At 35.2% G+C, this 16,658-nt stretch overlaps 1 protein-coding gene across 4 annotated transcripts in view; it reads left to right on the plus strand.

Moving 5' to 3' along the window:
- Nucleotides 1–16,658, plus strand: part of IPO11 (importin 11) — a 78,562-nt gene that overhangs the window by 18,962 nt on the left and 42,942 nt on the right. For all 4 annotated transcript variants that reach the window (XM_038125742.1, XM_038125740.1, XM_038125744.1 and 1 more), the window contains 12 exons: nt 325–528; nt 2,192–2,324; nt 3,278–3,336; nt 4,158–4,206; nt 5,398–5,468; nt 6,810–7,002; nt 7,801–7,953; nt 8,223–8,266; nt 9,204–9,294; nt 10,535–10,582; nt 11,217–11,322; nt 15,192–15,318. In XM_038125742.1, coding sequence (XP_037981670.1) covers nt 325–528; nt 2,192–2,324; nt 3,278–3,336; nt 4,158–4,206; nt 5,398–5,468; nt 6,810–7,002; nt 7,801–7,953; nt 8,223–8,266; nt 9,204–9,294; nt 10,535–10,582; nt 11,217–11,322; nt 15,192–15,318 — 1,278 coding nt within the window. The remainder of the gene's footprint in view (nt 1–324; nt 529–2,191; nt 2,325–3,277; nt 3,337–4,157; nt 4,207–5,397; nt 5,469–6,809; nt 7,003–7,800; nt 7,954–8,222; nt 8,267–9,203; nt 9,295–10,534; nt 10,583–11,216; nt 11,323–15,191; nt 15,319–16,658) is intronic.

A 16,658-nucleotide genomic window follows, 5' to 3' on the forward strand; every position in this document is an offset into this window, starting at 1 on the left:
CATAGAAAGTGATAGAAAAGATCACTAAGTAAAAAGTGGTTCCCAGATATTTGTTTCTTCATTTATGCAATTTCTGGTTTTCATGTAAAATTTGAGCAAGGTATTAAGTTTAGTATTTTATGTAATTCTTGCTACAAACAAACTTTTTCTCCACATTTATTTGCATTCAGCAAACTTAAAAACAGCTTGAGAAAAAGCATACAAAAATCTATCAATCCATTCTAGTCTTTTTTTTTTGTTCAGGTTTTGTTTGGCTGTGGATCTCGTCATTATTCATTTTCTAAATGCCCTTTGACTTGGTGGTGTCTGTGGTTTTTTTTGCAGATAGCAACTCAGATCTCTGTACTGATTGCTAAAGTTGCCAGAGTGGACTGCCCAAGGCAATGGCCAGAACTTATACCCACTCTTGTAGAATCTGTGAAGGTGCAGGATGATCTTCAACAACACAGGGCGCTGCTTACATTTTACCATGTTACGAAGACCCTGGCATCCAAACGGCTTGCTGCAGATAGGAAGCTTTTCTATGATGTAAGTAATGTGATGCAGTATAGTAGAGTATGCAACGTGTATTGTACATGCTTGCTTCTTCCTGAGTTAAGCTGGCAGGGCATTAATGGCATGTCTGTGGACTTATTATCTGCCCTTGGAAGGGACGTGCTCTTATGTTGTGGGTATTTGTGTACTATGGAATAACTGGAAGTCAGTTTCTCGGTGAGATGTTTGAGAGCTTTATTAATTTTGCATGCAGCTTGAACATTATCTTAATTTGTGTAAGGATGCTGAGCTTCATCTATAGAAGAGTATCTGCATATCAGCCCTATGATATACATGATCTTTTCTAGGAATTTATGGAGTTTTTTTGGAAGTGTGTTCTGAATTTTTTTGTCAGTATAATCTTTGAGAAATACTGGGGTTTAGACTTCTATACTACCATGTTTTACTTTTTATCATCAGCAGGAATGTGTTTGAGATTTTTCCAGACCATCTCTTCAGGTTAATTAAACAGCAGGATGTGAATGCAAATGCCAAATCTTGTGTCATTCAGCTTACATTCTCCACTGTAAAAATCCACTGACAGATATAATTTTGGCTGTAGGGCATGCATCTCCAAATGTATTTGGAGTTGGGCAACAATGTAGTACAGTTAACTGAATTTAGTGACTTAAACGTTTTTTCCAAACATGTTGTTCTGGAATTTTTGAAATTTTAGTTTATTCTTTCATTTTAAAGGAAAGAGTGAGCACCATAAATGAAGACTGTTTATGGATGTTTATCTACTTATCTATGTAGAAATTTCTGTCTGTGTAATCAATAAAATGAAATTTTAACTATCAGGAGTCTGAGGCATTGAAGTCTGACTTGTAAATAGGACCTTTACTAACCTTTACTCTGTCAAAGCAACTAAATAAACATATCATGTGTTTTTGACTCCATTGACATAAGGTGTAGCAGACTAAATGCAGATTTATGTAATTATGAAGCCATCCATTGCTACCATAACTTGAGTGAGAAAACCTTCATCTTCTGTTTGTAATTTAGAAATCTTTGTCACTTAAGCACTGTGTGTGAACTGTAATGTGAATTAAGTTTGAGATTTGTTCAGTTCTACCTTATTAGAAACTATTTGTCATTCCATGTTTAAAAAAAAAAAAAGAGGGAAAAAATCAGTATTTGCAGCTATCAACAAAGTCAAGTTAGTTTTGAAGTAGGCATTGTTTGATACTATTGCACCTGTAACTGCTAAGTATGTCCCAGAGTAAGATGATTCAGACTTTAATTTGACTGTAAGATGGACAGCTTGTTTTTGTGGGAGAAGAGGTGCTGAGGAAAGCTGATAATTTTTTTAAGCATCATACCATATTATGCACCAGCAGGTGTATTTACTGAAAATCAGGTAAGACAGGAGCCCTAAATAGTTTTCTGTAAGGTGAGAGTCATAGACCCAAGTAGTCAGGTACACCAATGAGTCTATCATAACATCTTCAAATTAAGACAAGATATTCTTCTGGAAAATGTCTTAAGGTTAGTATGACTCATTACAAAGAAGCAAATTAAACATTATGGTCCGTGACACATACAAGAAGCTGGATTAAATATTTCAATAGTCTAAACCAGCCTTTAAAATTTGGGGATTTATTATGGTATAGCAACATTCAGGAAACAAAATATATTCTTCATCTTCCTTTTGCAGCTTACTTCAAGCATTTACAGCTTTGCATGTTCCTTGTGGAATCACCATACAGATACATTCCTACAACAGATTTGTACAGGAGATGATGCTGCAGCTGCAAATTCACTAGAAAGGACCTTGTTGTCGTTGAAAGGTAATAATATAGAATGATGTTAAGTGTAAGGAAACAAATAACTTTCTTCACAAGGAATGTGTAGAAGTTCTTTGGTAAATAGTTCCCATATTGTGACAAAGCCATTACCATTGGGAATAATTGTATTTTTGGTTTGTTTTACCTGTACTGTTAGCAAGGCAGAAGGATGATTGCTCATGCAAAAGGGGACGAGAGTGGTTTTGTTTCTCAGTATGTGAAAAACTGTGCACTCCACTGTGCATGTTGTAAGAAGTCAGTGTCTAGGAGGTTGGAAGGTGGGTGGCAAAACACCTTCTTTCTTGGATGTTTTCTTACGTGTGTTCTAATTTAGGCTTGCATGTCTTTAGCCCTTAATTGAGAAAGCTGAGCTACAAGTTTCATTCCATTAAGTTCACCCTGTGTCCAGTGAAAAGCTAGCCTTAGCAGTTAATGCCTTAGGTTGATGCTCAAAGCCTTATGAGTGGAGTAAATGCGTATCCTGACTACTTTGCTGCTTTTAACAACTGAGATTTTTGTATGCAGTTCTTGCAATGTAAGTAATACATGTTCTGAGTTATTTCAGAAGATGCAGTGTGCAGCTTTTACTGGGTTACAAGCAGTGATAAACCTGAGAAAATTTACAAGTGGCTTATGTACCCTACCTGACTGTACTTGGCCTTTTCCTACTACTGCAGGATCTTTTAGGAGTTGAATACTTAAGACTTTTGGCAGAATTCTTCCTGATGGAGTAATTCATAGAAGTTCTCTTCATTATTTCACACAAGATATATTTTAAAGTAATTTCAGCAAGGTGGATGTTGAATATGGATGAAGCATCCAGAACCTAAAATTATATGTATTTTTTTAAAGCATTGAGTTGAAAGAAAGGCACGGCAAGTGGAATTGTAATTGTGTTCTGAAATCTGTTGAAGCAGGAACTAATAAATAGCTACACAAGTAATTCTTTTTCCTAGTGCTTCGGAAACTAACGGTCCATGGCTTTGTTGAACCTCATTGGAATGCAGAGGTGATGGTAAGTATGTTTCTAGATCTAGATTAGAAAACTTTTGAGATGATTTCAGGTGTTATTAGAGCTATGGTTGAAAATCATTGAAAGGCACACATTTGTATTATGCAAAGAAAGATCAAGCAACATTCTCTCAAAGTTGTCCTCCCATCAGCCAAGGGCTCTCAAATCCTAGGTAGATTCTAAAAACTATGACACTAATGGCATCATGTTTAAAAAAAGAAAAGACATCCTTTCAGATTTACATACCACATGATGGTCACACTTGTTGCTTACTGAAAGATGTCTTACGTGTGCTCTCCTCCCCCCAGTTAAAACCATTTTGTTAAGTAATGAATTTGATGCCATGCTTGTTCTATCACATTTCTTTGAGATAAAAGCCTGTTGTCTGCAGCCCATGGAGAGGGTAGGGTCAGACAAAGAGACCCAAGCACCTTCCTTAACCTCCAGTGCTGCCTATTTGCTGGAGGAATTGAGTACCTATGACCTACAACCTACACTAGGAAATTGAGAACAGGGTAGAACTAGATAAGCATATTTTAAAGGACATGACTGCAGTTACCTATCCTTCCTTCTACTAGAATTGCAATGCCTTTAAGAGGTACTGATGAGATCAGTTTGGATCATCTGTGCTGTCTGCTTGCTAGCTAATTGTTAATTTCTTGAAGAAATTGTTTGTTCAAAATAATCAAAAGAGTTCAGTTCAAAGTTATGAGGTCATGTCTGAGCTGGTAACAGATACGAACTAACTTTAGTCTGACATAACTTTGTTCTCGTAATACAGAGCAGAATAAGCTTCACCTTTCAAAGACATGTTTGTTTTTCAGGGTTTTCTACATGCTGTATTTGAACGACTGAAACAGTTTCTGGAGTGTAGTAAGTATCTGAGTATTCTTCTTTGTATCATTGTTAAATGTTAGAAGCTGGATGAAAATATACAGGCTAGTGCATCATCAGTAATCATTTAGGTGCAAGGTATTTTTGTAGAAGATGACACTATTTCTTTAAATGCTGCTGAAACTATTAAAGAAGAATTCAGTAAAAGTGTATTTTTGTATCATTGGGCTAAAATCACATCAAAATTGTATTTGGTGTCATATTTCAACAACACTTTTTATGAGAATAGATGTCTAAACTGAATAGGAAGAATTTTTTTGAAATAAGTTATATGTAATTTCAATATTTTGGTGAAGTTCCTGGATTCAGGAGCCTGTACTTCGGTAAGAGGGCTGACTGGGGCTTTGAGCTTCATTTTTAGAAGAGATTGAAACTGTCTCAAATTGCCACTTTCACTATACTACAGTCAGGCTCCTTCTAGCTCTTCTTTCATTTTTGACAAGAAAGATGCAGAGTTTGAATAGAAGGAATTGAAGGTCTTCCCATACTGAAGTTTGGTCTTTATTGTAGTCCCCTAGAATATGAGGACTTTAGGGTTTCTGTGTCCTAAGACAAGAACTGAGCTGAACCTTCCCCTTTTCACTTTTCTAATCAGTAGATTGTTTTGCAAAAGCAGGTACAACTACCTTATAGGATTAGCGTTTACTTTTGTTATATTGTGTTACTGCCTCTGTGCTTTCAATATGGCCCTTTATGGTTTTTCTTTCTTTTAATAAAAGTTTTGTCTGTTTTTTTCCTAATTCAGATTGTTTTCTAATGCCCATAATAAATTATTCTTTAAGGTGGAGTTTCTAGAAAAGCACATAATAGTATGCAGTTTTATTAAAAGGACATATTTATATTTTCAATGCATAATTATTTTTTGCCTATACTAGCATTTGCTTGCATTATATTAACTGCCTTTTATCATCAAATTTTCTGCAATGATGTAACAATTTTTATAGCCTGATCAAGTGCACAAAAGAAACAGTTTAAGATTTTCTATTCCCAGTCATTACCTTGAATTTGATTTGAAATTTATTTTGCCCTAGAACTTCTTTCAGGCTCAACTTAATCTCTTAACTACAGTAAAAATAAGTTCTTCTCCAGTGTTAATTGTTTAAAATTTAGCTATCCAGAAAGAAAATGAAAGTCTAAAAAATGATAGTCGTGAAATGTCTGATTTACCAGGTAGAAGTATAAGAGCAGAAAGCATATGCAGAGATCGTCTAGAAAAGACCATAATTCTGTTCACTAAAGTGGTAAGTAAAATCTCCTTTCAGTTACTGCATAGTTTATACTTCTGGAGGAGCAGTCCCCATCCAGACACATACGTGCCTTAAAGTGAATCTGTTTCAGACCTTTCAAAGAAGTGGAAGGTACTGTCACTTAAGACTTCTTTGTTATGCGATGTATTTTTGAAGAAAAGGGTGTCTGTTTACTCATGCTGTTGTAAGCTGCGGCAGTGAAGAGTATATTTTCTTAGCTCAAACAAAATTAAGCACATTCCATAAATAAATTATTTAGCTAGAATTTGTTTAAAAAGATTTTGGGAAGTTAAACAATGAGTTAAACAATGGTACTGTTATTAAGGAATAAAGAGGAGATAGGCTTTTCATCATACCTTTTATAGGTAGCTAGATGACTGTTTCTATGGCTTTGTTAGTTCTGTGGAATTACTGGCCACAGTAATTAATCAAAAGAAAATGAACAGCATACTCTCTTGCCCTCTGAGGCTTGTATTGTCTAATACACTTGGACATGTCAGCTGATTATGTGCAAGTGTTAAATGCATACTGTATTGAAGGTAATGTTAACATAGACACTTGGTCTGTTTTTTTGGTTTTGTTCTTTTTTTTTATGTTACAAAACCTACAGAGTTCCCATTGTTTTCAGATTCTATCTAGTGGCCATGGGTGTGTTTTTAAATAATCAGCCTAGTTATCAGAAATAAAAAGCACCTATCAGCTTCACCAAAATTGAGCTGAAAATGCTCTGACAGATTATTTTTGGTCTTTGCCATAGTACTTAGATTGCAAATGTGAATCTTTAATCAAATTTTTCTCTTCGGGTCTGGGAAACATCTACCACCTGTAGAAATTCACATGCAAGAGTGTACGTTTAGGCATTTTTGTAGTACTAAAGGAGATTAAAGGAATCCACTAGTGTATTTTAGATCACTAATTGGAAGAGCTAAGTTGAGGAACCAAGTGCTTGTACTGCATTGGTAGTGTTGGGGGGGAAGTTATATAGCCCTCATACCTCTTTTGCTTACACTGATTCCAATAGGGATGAATTATCTGCTGAAATACTCACTGTTTCAAGTATGGCTGATATGTTTTATTTACTACTAGTAGGCTGGTCCATTTGAAAATTGGTATTCTTCCTCATACTTAAAAAAAAAAAAAGGCAATTTTGAACCGAAATCAAGAATTTTGCTATTAAATAATGCTTCATTAATAATTGATACTGATCTCTTTCTAATATCCTGTCCATGATCAGTTTTCTATAGTTTTATTTTTGATAACTAGTTTATTAAAATATTTAATAAGACTTCACTAAAAGCGTTTTGATTTTTCTGCTTCTACTTCCTTTTTTTTAAGCTTTTAGACTTCCTGGATCAACATCCTTTCTCATTCACTGCTTTGATTCAGAGATCATTGGAGTTCTCTGTAAGCTATGTTTTCACAGAAGCTGGCGAAGGAGTTGTATTTGAGCAGTTTATTGTACAATGCATGAATCTCATTAAGATGATTGTAAAAAATTATGCATACAAACCATCCAAAAATATTGAAGGTACTGTAACTATTTACTGAAATAATTTTTTATGTCTTTAGAAACATTTTGCTAGCTATTCTCAACCGTTAAACTCCTTTATTAATGTTTTAATAATCATTGAAATATGTGTGGTTCTGTGTCTATATTGAGAATTTTTATTTTAGCTTTTAAAGTATTAACGTATACAGATAATGACATTCCAAAGGAATTTTAAATGCAGAAGGAGCACAAATGTCTTTGCTTTTTTGATTGTTCTAGTTTCCATTGAACAAATTTTAAAAAGTACTGAGGTATAGAATTTGGTTTATTTTCATCAACTAGTTTGTTGCATCTTTCCCATGAGATATGTTTGATAAAATGGTGTATTTTCTGTAGTTACTAATACCAGTACAATGAAATACAGAAACACAGTGGATTGGAGATGCAGTTGAATATAAAGGAAAGGAGTTCATATATTTTGCTTTGTAAGACTGTGTCATTTTCAAACTTCATACATTGCAGTATGTGTGAATTGAAAAAATACCTCAACTTTTCACATTAGTTCTACATGTGGCAGTGACTAGATAACAATTAGCATTTTCTACGAATTTGAAAAAAATTTTATATACATACTGGTATGTGTCAGAACCGATTACGTGCTTAAAAACCTGTCTTACCAGCTGAAAGTCAGTTAAAGCCTGCCATAAAAATAAGTTTTTTTCTGTTTTTCTTAGAGGATAAGAATTTTTAATTGATTGGCTTTTCTAATTTTACTAGACTGGTCTTTGATCATTAAGCCACTTAATTGTAATCTGAAATCTTCATGTTTTATTTCAGACAGCAGTCCTGAAACTCTTGAAGCACATAAGATAAAGACAGCTTTTTTCACGTACCCAACACTAATGGAAATATGTAGGAGATTAGTCACTCACTATTTCCTGTTAACAAAGGAAGAATTGACTATGTGGGAAGAGGATCCAGAAAGCTTCAGTAAGAAACATGCTGTATAGTTGGTAGTAGTGTAATTAGATATTTGTATATGTGCTTCATATCCACATTGTCTCCACAAATTGCCAACTGCAATATTGGCCATTTTATTTCCTGCAGTCTTCTTGGACAAATATTCCTTCTAGACATTCTTTTTGTAATAAAAGATTTCTTGGTAGTCTATGATACCCTCTTGACCTAATACTAAACTTTAAACTTTATTTGAACCATAGTTGAAATAATGTTTTTTTCTTTTCTTTTTGGAATAATAGCTGTAGAAGAGACTGGAGGAGATTCTTGGAAGTACAGTCTCAGAGTAAGTGTTCAATTTGAAAGAGATCCATTAAACATTCCTGAATGCAATTCCTGATAGTTTTGTAACCAAGACAGATAATATTTGAAAAAAATCCCTCTATTTCTTCAGATTTAGTAAAATTTAACTTAGTTCTTTTTTCAGTGCTCAATCTTGCTGAAATACATGGGAATCTATGCACTTCATATTTTAGGAGGGAGGGAAAAGAAGTTTGCTTCAGCATTTGAATTGTGTAGCACCTGGTTAAAGCCAGCAGAAGTTGTCTCTTTTTTTGAACTGATAACTAATGTAACCACTTAGGACTTTGTTAGTAGACATGACGAGTGAAGGAAGTCCCAGATGCATCTTTGTTAGTTAATTATATTCATTAATTATTATATTAGTTGATTTAGTGTTCAGATCAGAAATACACTGTCGTAGTGTAGGTCCCAATTGTAACTCCTGTGGTTTGCTTTGCAGAGAGATCTCAAAATTTATTTGCTGGATTACTTTTATTTTAAAACTTAAAAACCCAGCGTGGTTCATATAGTATGTTCTGGTTGTAAAATGGTGTTCAGTCCAAGTCTCTGGCCTAGAGCCACTAAGCCGATACACACACAACCTGTGACATACCTGCAGTGTCACTGGCAGCACAGCACCAGGCTGCCAGCACCAGCTGTTTCACTCCGCAGACTCATTGTTCTGCCAGGGAACTGGCATGATACAGATGCAGACATGATACAGAACATGATACAGATGCAGACATCAAACTCTTGCTAGAGTTAAGCACAAAGTATAGTAGAAAGAGTAGTATTTCTTACAATATTAATTTTGTTACTATATATTGTGCTCTAAATTGTGACTTTTAGTGCGAGGTATTCAGCTCTTAAAATTTTAGCATAAAATGTATTTTACTTGCCTTTATTTTGATAGATTCTAACCAGATCTTTTAATTTTTCAGCCATGTACAGAAGTCCTTTTCATTGATATTTTTCATGAATATAATCAGACTCTTACCCCAGTTCTTTTAGAAATGGTTCACAGTCTACAAGGTAAGTTATTGAAATAAAGAAGGGAAGTACAAAACGTAGAATTGTTTACATTCATAACATACTCTTGCTAATTATTAAACAATTTTACCTTTTTTATTTTATAATAGTGTGGTTTTATATATTTTTATATAGTGCATTCTCTCTGTATTCTTGAAAGTACATGTTAATATTCTAAAATTATTTCTAAACCTACCATAACAGAACTTGTATCTAGGAGGAGGAGGTCCCCAAAGGTCTTTGGTTTTTATTGTAACTATTCTAGATGATTGACAAATGTTGTGGCATTTCTAATTTTATGAGGTTTCAGGCTTTCTTGGGAGTGATCCACTCCCAAGCTTAATGAATTCTTTGGGTTGTTTTTAGCTGGGGACTTCCCATTCAAATGTTTCAAGGCAGTTCATGCTGTGTCTCTGCCAAAATCTTGGGGGGAGAAAAATTTTTAAAAGAAAAAGTTTGTTATACTGTCATTTTGTAGAGTCTAGATGACTTTCCAAATCTGAAGAATCTGCTTTAAAAATTTACGGGTTTTCTGTAAGAAGACTGAATTATTCATAGGTTGAGGAGTGAGGAGTATTTTCTTTGTTTTACCTTATGATTGTTTGCCCCCAAACTATGTTTTATAAAGGCCAGGAAAGATAATAAGTGGGAGTGGCTTTTTTTTACCCTGTCAGTTCAGCTCAGTTTGTTTCCTCCAGCTGTCTTAGTTGAGTTACAATATTTTGTAGTTGAACTTCTCAGAAAGGATCATTACATTCTATTAAAATAAAATAAATACTCATTTTCTGAGAGTGGTTTCTGACTTCACAAAATCTGTTCATAAAGCACTTTCTGTACATAGGTTTTGGGATGGCCTGAGAAAATATTCACTTCTAGGTACATATGTATAAAAAATCAGGGAACTAGGTCTAGGACCCTTTTGGATATAGTACTATGTGGTTGACAGTTATCTGCAATTTGTGGAATTTGAGTATTTTCATTTAAAATACTTGCTTCTGACTTGTGTATGTTGTTATTAAAAATGTTTGTCTCCAAAGAAGTCAGAAATAAGGTGTGAAAGCAGAGATTTGATTTTGATATAGTCACTGGACAAAGTATCAAAATTGAAATGACTGAACTTGTAAATTGAATAAAAGCAGTGAAAGCAGTCCTAATGCATGTCTTCCTTTCTTAAAGCATACAAGTGCAAAGTTGCTTGCATTCCTTGTTTTAGTGACTTTTTTATTTTAACTTTGGCTTGTAGGATCTACCAACGTGGAAAATACCAATGCTATACTGATTAAAGACGCTGGTAAATTAAGTTTTACTTTATCTTTGAAGTAACAGAGCCACTTTGGTGTATGTGTTTTGCTTTTTAAAAATTGCATGAAGAATTTGCAAGACTTTTTCAAAGTCATTTGTAAAATAAGTGGGACCTAAATCCTAATTCTCCTTTCATTAATGTTGGCCTTCACTTTTGAAAATGTTTATGTAAAAATACACTGCTCTTTGGCTTTTTTTTCTGCAACAAGCAATCTCCTTCACTTTCTTGTTCTTTCTGCCAAGTAAATAACCTTCAGTATTTTCTGAAGAAAATAGAGATACTCTGTCCATTTTACAAGTGAGGAGATTTTATGGCAAAAGAAAATATTTTTTTCTTATGGAACTGTCCTTGATGGTAGAATAAGATCCTGATTGTTCTTTTGCCTTATAACTACTTTTGAGAATCTAACCTTTCTTCTGTTGTGTCTTTTTTACTAATAATTTGCACCAAAGTTCCTTTTACCATGATCTGATAAAACTTTCTAAAGAAAGATGTACTTTAGTTTTGTTTTATTATGTTCAGGTTATGAAAATGTGGTTTGAATATTAAATTAATCTGATTATTTAATACTAAAAAGATAACATTGAAGTAAGCAATAATCATAACTATTCTTTTTCCCCAGTGTATAATGCGGTTGGACTGGCTGCTTATGAACTATTTGATAGTGTGGATTTTGATCAATGGTTTAAAAATCAGCTATTAGCAGAACTACAGGTTTCTCATGACAGGTAAACACTTTGATATTTTTATGTCTTCATCATTTAAATACAAACTGTTGATACAAATCTGATAAGATATAATGCCTAATAATTGCTGAGCTGAAAAATACTCAACCTTGAAACAGAATCCACTAAATGAGGAGAGGTATTAAATGCTTACAGATAACTGATAGCAGTCACAGAAGTGACAGTGTTCTTGACAGTTCACATTTAAATTACTATGTGGTAAATACTTCAGGGTTCTGTAGAAGTACATTGTCTGTCTTCTTGCATATGTTACAGTTGACTAAACCTTCTCAGCATAACCACCTTTGCTCCTTTGAAAAAAAAGATGTTTAGGCCTCAGAGACCCTGCTGTCCCCTAAGCAGCAAGGTCCAACTGAAGTCTGTGGAAGTTGTCCCTGTAAAATGGTAGTTTAGCCAAGATAGTGATTTGTTCTTCTCTTTAGGTTTAGTACAAGCCCTCTGTAATTCTGTTCAATTAATTTTGCTGCAATAAAGAGGGGAAATAAGGGTTTGGGTTGTGTTGTAAAGTGTGGATGATTGCATCTTCTTCTACATGAAGAGTTTTACACAGTCCATCTGCTGTGTGTTTCCTTCTCACCAAGGTCAACCTCACTTGGATGGCCTTCACACGAGTACCTCCTATTCAGTGGATATCATGGAGTATTTTGAAAGATTGTTTTTGGCATCTCAGTACAGACTGAGCTCTTTGTAACTATCTGGAAGACACTGTTCCTCCCTTTCCCTCAAGCTCAGTCCCCAGGGGAAGGACAGTGACCACTATTGTGCATGCTAATCCTTATCAGACAAGTTCAAATCAGCCGTTGACTCTAAATAAGTATGTCCTGTTTTTCTCAACGCACTCATCAGCAGTGACCTGAATGTCCTTTGAAGACTGTTACTATGTTTTTCTTCTACATTTGCAATTCGTCTTACCAGTGGCAATTTTTATGTGACATAAAACTAATTTGTTTCCTTATACCCTTAGGAGCTACTATAAATTGTAAATGATTTTCCATAACGAGTCGCTAGTCACCTCTTTTATTTCTAAATGCTCTATTTACAAACAGAGTTCCGTTTCCTGTGGAGTGGAACTTAAAAGATAAAAATGCTTTTTTCCACTACAATAAACTTTGAAAAAATTAATTACTTATTTTTGGATGTATAACCTTAAGTTAGTGTAAAAGAATGATTTCCACAGTTGTTTACTTGCTGTCTCCTAATGTTTTTATTCTTCGTCTCATTAGACTGGTTTTTTTAACTAAGATTTACTTACTATTTTCAAGTTGCCAGGTACTCTAATGATTAGGCTAAATGTCAGAAGAGCAGGAAAAAAATGGGAGATCTTGTGCAAGATTGTTCATTTGCTGTTGTGCTCCTCCAGCAGCAGTCTCTAAATAAAGCTGCCATGATCTTAGAAGCCCGTGCTGGCTATGGCATTTTTATGCTCATCACCCATATAGCATAAGTAAAACTGACAAGTTTTGTGTTGTTGATACAGTTGTATTACAGTCAGGAAGACACCTGATTTAACCACTTGGTTGGCATTTGTGATATCCCAGGATGAAGTTCTTGTGGTTACAAAAGCTCGCAGTAGAAATTGTCTGGAATTTTGAAGCCCTGTTTACTTTAACTGCTTTTACTGCCTTCATCATAGGAGACCACCATGGCAATAAAGGAAGACAGTGTTAGTGGCTTGAATGGAGTACTGCTTTAACAGCTTTGAGAATATGTATGCAGTTCAGATAAAGTATTCTTTATCTGAAGGGTATCCTCTGCTGTCCCACAGAATGTCCCATGGTTACTAGTATGATTTTTCAGAACTGGTTGATGTTTGGAAACCTGTGTTGTCAGCAGTGAGTGTGGAGTTTGCAGTGTTTTGTTTTCTCTGAATGTTTTATTACCTCTTGATGGTAAGCCCATCAACCATGACCACAGTAATAGAAGAAATATTAAATTTTAAAAAAAAGTTATAAAAAATTTCTAGAAATAGTCCACTGCCAAATTTATCACTTGCCATGATGCTTAGGTTTGTACTGATTAATGAGAAACTTTTCCATAACATGAAAGTATGTTACTTTTCCATACAGGAAAGTATGAATACATTTTTTTTTCTGCAATCACTTGTTTGTAAAGCAACATTTCCTGCTGAGAGAGAAAGTAAAGTACTTTGGACTTGAATACCTGATGCAGTTCAGACTGCTTAAAGGTACTGTCCTACGACTAATGCAGCAGAGATGTGAGCTTTAGATCCACCAGGCTTAGTGGTGAACCTGTGCTCAGTCACTGTGTGCTCTTTCTGTGAAAGCTAATCTTCTGAAAAAAAGCTTAGAAAAAATGCTAAGCTTTTCCTAGAAATAGTGAATGTAGAAAAAGTAGGACCTCAAAAATTACCACCTATGAGAAACTTCAGTATTAAAAAACAAATCCACAAAAAACCACCAAAAAAACCACCAAAAAAAAAATTCAACCCAGACAAAACCCAAACAGGCACCTACACCAAAAAAATCTCAAAAACATGCTGTATTTTCTCTACCATGTAGAGAGAGAGAAATAATACAGAGATGCAGAGGTAGGATATATGTATTGAACAATAGATACCCCCAGACCTGAAAATCTTTGCTGCCAGCACACAGTTATGTACTTACATCATCTAATTTAAAATTTTTCTTTGTGATAGTGATCTATATATATATATGTGTGTGTATATATATATATATATATAAAGATCTCAATAAAATCACTTAGTTTTTTAAATACTCTGATGTTTACAAGATTAAGTGTCAGATACAGGCCTTCTAAGAGTAAAAAATTTATATTATCACAGCTTCTTGAACAAAATGAAGGGTGCATTAATAAGGCAATGTTTTGTGTAAGTCATGTTTCAGCATGTGTTATTTATGCTTCACTGCCCCTGAGTAAACATAAAACAACGCTGGACTGTTATTCGTCATTAGATACGTGTTCCAGTCTAATGAGTTGCTTTATATATGCCATTTCCACAACTTTCATGTTCTTGGAAGGTGTTCTTTGTTTATAGCCTTATATTTATGGGACTGTTTAATAAAACACACTTATTAAATGTAGAGAAACCTCAATAACTTCAGTTTAAATGGCTTCTGAATGGCTTACAAGGCAGTAATTTTTCAAATGAAAAACATTTATGATAACAATACATTAGTTAAAATTCTCTAAATATGGTTCATCTTTCTTAACTTTATACATTTGTAAGTTAAACATATAAATCTGAGTTATTTGATCAGTGGAGAAAAATAGCAGCTCTGTAAAATGCTTTTCTCAATCATTTTTCTGGTTTGTTCTTCCCATCAACTCTAAAGCTGTTTAATTTATGCCCTTGTCGTGGCACTAGTCCAAGATTAGGTAATATCTGTTCTTAGACTAGTTTTAGACTGGTGAAGTGAACTACTCTGACAGTGCCGTCCTTAAGTTTGCATTTTTAAATTGTATCTGACTTAAAATTTTTGAGCATAAACAGAGTATCAAGGGAGTTGCTGGGAGCTATAGTGAAAGCAGTAGATACCGTGACTGCAGTAATAAGTGTAACATTTATTTTTATTTTAATTGGTGTGCTGCACGCAGAATGAGTTGTATCCCTAGGGAGACATTCAAGATTCAGTAATTTAGGATGAAAATTATCTTTTTCAGACTAAGCTGGTTTTTCCTGAGCCTTCTTGTGAAGAATTTTATTGGAAAGTTCAGTTTTTGCACTGAAGTTGATCTTGAAAAACGAAGTCTTTTAATTGTTTAGGGCAATAACATTTTCATCATGATTCTTGGATTTCTTTTTCAAAGTATTCTATAACAACTAGTGTAAGGAGTTAACAAGTGCAATTTTTTTCCTCCTACTTTTAAAGGTATAAACCAATACGCCGACGAGTAATATGGTTGATTGGACAGTGGATTTCTGTAAAATTCAAATCAGACTTGAGACCTGTTTTATATGAAGCAATTCGTAACTTGCTTCAAGACCGTGACTTAGTGGTAAGCATAAATAACTAATCTTTTGGACTACTCATTTGTTGTAAGCACAAATGAAACAGAAATACTTCACTTTGTGTACACTTGATTGAGAACTTCATGACGTCATGCCTTAAAGTCTGTTGTGTCTTGCAAAATGAAACCATTGGGAAGACGTGGTGATGTTTAGTTGTGGAGATATTGAACAGTAATGTCAAATACATTAAATGAGACCTGAAGATGTTCAATAAGTGGCGACTTTGGTGGGAAAATGAATTCCAAGAGCAACAATCTGGTTTTTATAGGAATAAAATTATGAAATGTCTTACAGTGATTTATAAACTAATGGATACTTTGTGTAGATAGAACTGAGTTATTCTGTGACTAGTGCCTTTACTATACAGCATTGATCAAGTGAGTTTGCAGATCACACCAAGCTGGGTGGGAGTGTTGATCTGTTGGAGGGCAGGAAGGCTCTGCAGAAGGATCTGGCCAAGTGCTGAGTCCTGTCCTTGGGTCACAACAACCCCAGGCAGCTCCACAGGCCAGGGCAGAGTGGCTGGAAAGGATCTGGGGTGCTGGTGACAGCAGCTGAACATGAGCCAGGGTGTGCCCAGGTGGCTGAGAAGGGCAATGGCATCCTGGCCTGGATCAGCAATGGTGTGGCCAGCAGGAGTAGGGCAGGGATTGTCCCCCTGTGCTGGGCACTGGTGAGGCCACACCTCGAGTGCTGTGTCCAGCTCTGGGCCACTCAATTCAGAAGGGACATTGAGATGCTGGAGAGAGTCCAGAGAAGGGCAGTGGAGCTGGGGCAGGATTTAGAGCACAAGTCCTGTGAGGAGCAGCTGAGGGAGCTGGGAGTGTTTATCCTGGAGAAAAGGAGGCTCAGGGATGACCTTACACTTACTCAGGGATGACTTTACCTCACTCCTTACAAGTGCTGGAAAGGAGACTGTGGCCAGGTGTGGTCAGTCTCTTCTGCCAGGCAACCAGTGATAGGACAAGAAGAATTGGCCTCAAGCTGCACCAGGTGAGGTTCAGGTTGGACATAAGGAAAAATTTCTTCACTGAAAGAGTTGTGAAGCATTTGAACAGGTGGAATCACCTGGAAGTGTTCAATAATATGTGGATATGGCAGTTGGGGACATGGTTTAGTGATGGTGGTGCTGGTTTGGTGGTTGGACTAGATGATCTTAAAGGTCTTTTACATCTGTAATGATTCTGTGATTCTATGGTTATTTAGGCATTAAAGCTATTGCTAACAGGATATGATAAATGGCATTGGTTGCTAAACTATTTAAGTACAAATCTGTAGTTTTAAGCTACCGCTTCAGTTTACCAGCAAGTGAGATGAAGTTGAGATG

This window comes from Motacilla alba, chromosome Z, assembly GCF_015832195.1.
Source record: "Motacilla alba alba isolate MOTALB_02 chromosome Z, Motacilla_alba_V1.0_pri, whole genome shotgun sequence".
Classification (NCBI taxonomy): Eukaryota; Metazoa; Chordata; class Aves; order Passeriformes; family Motacillidae; genus Motacilla; species Motacilla alba.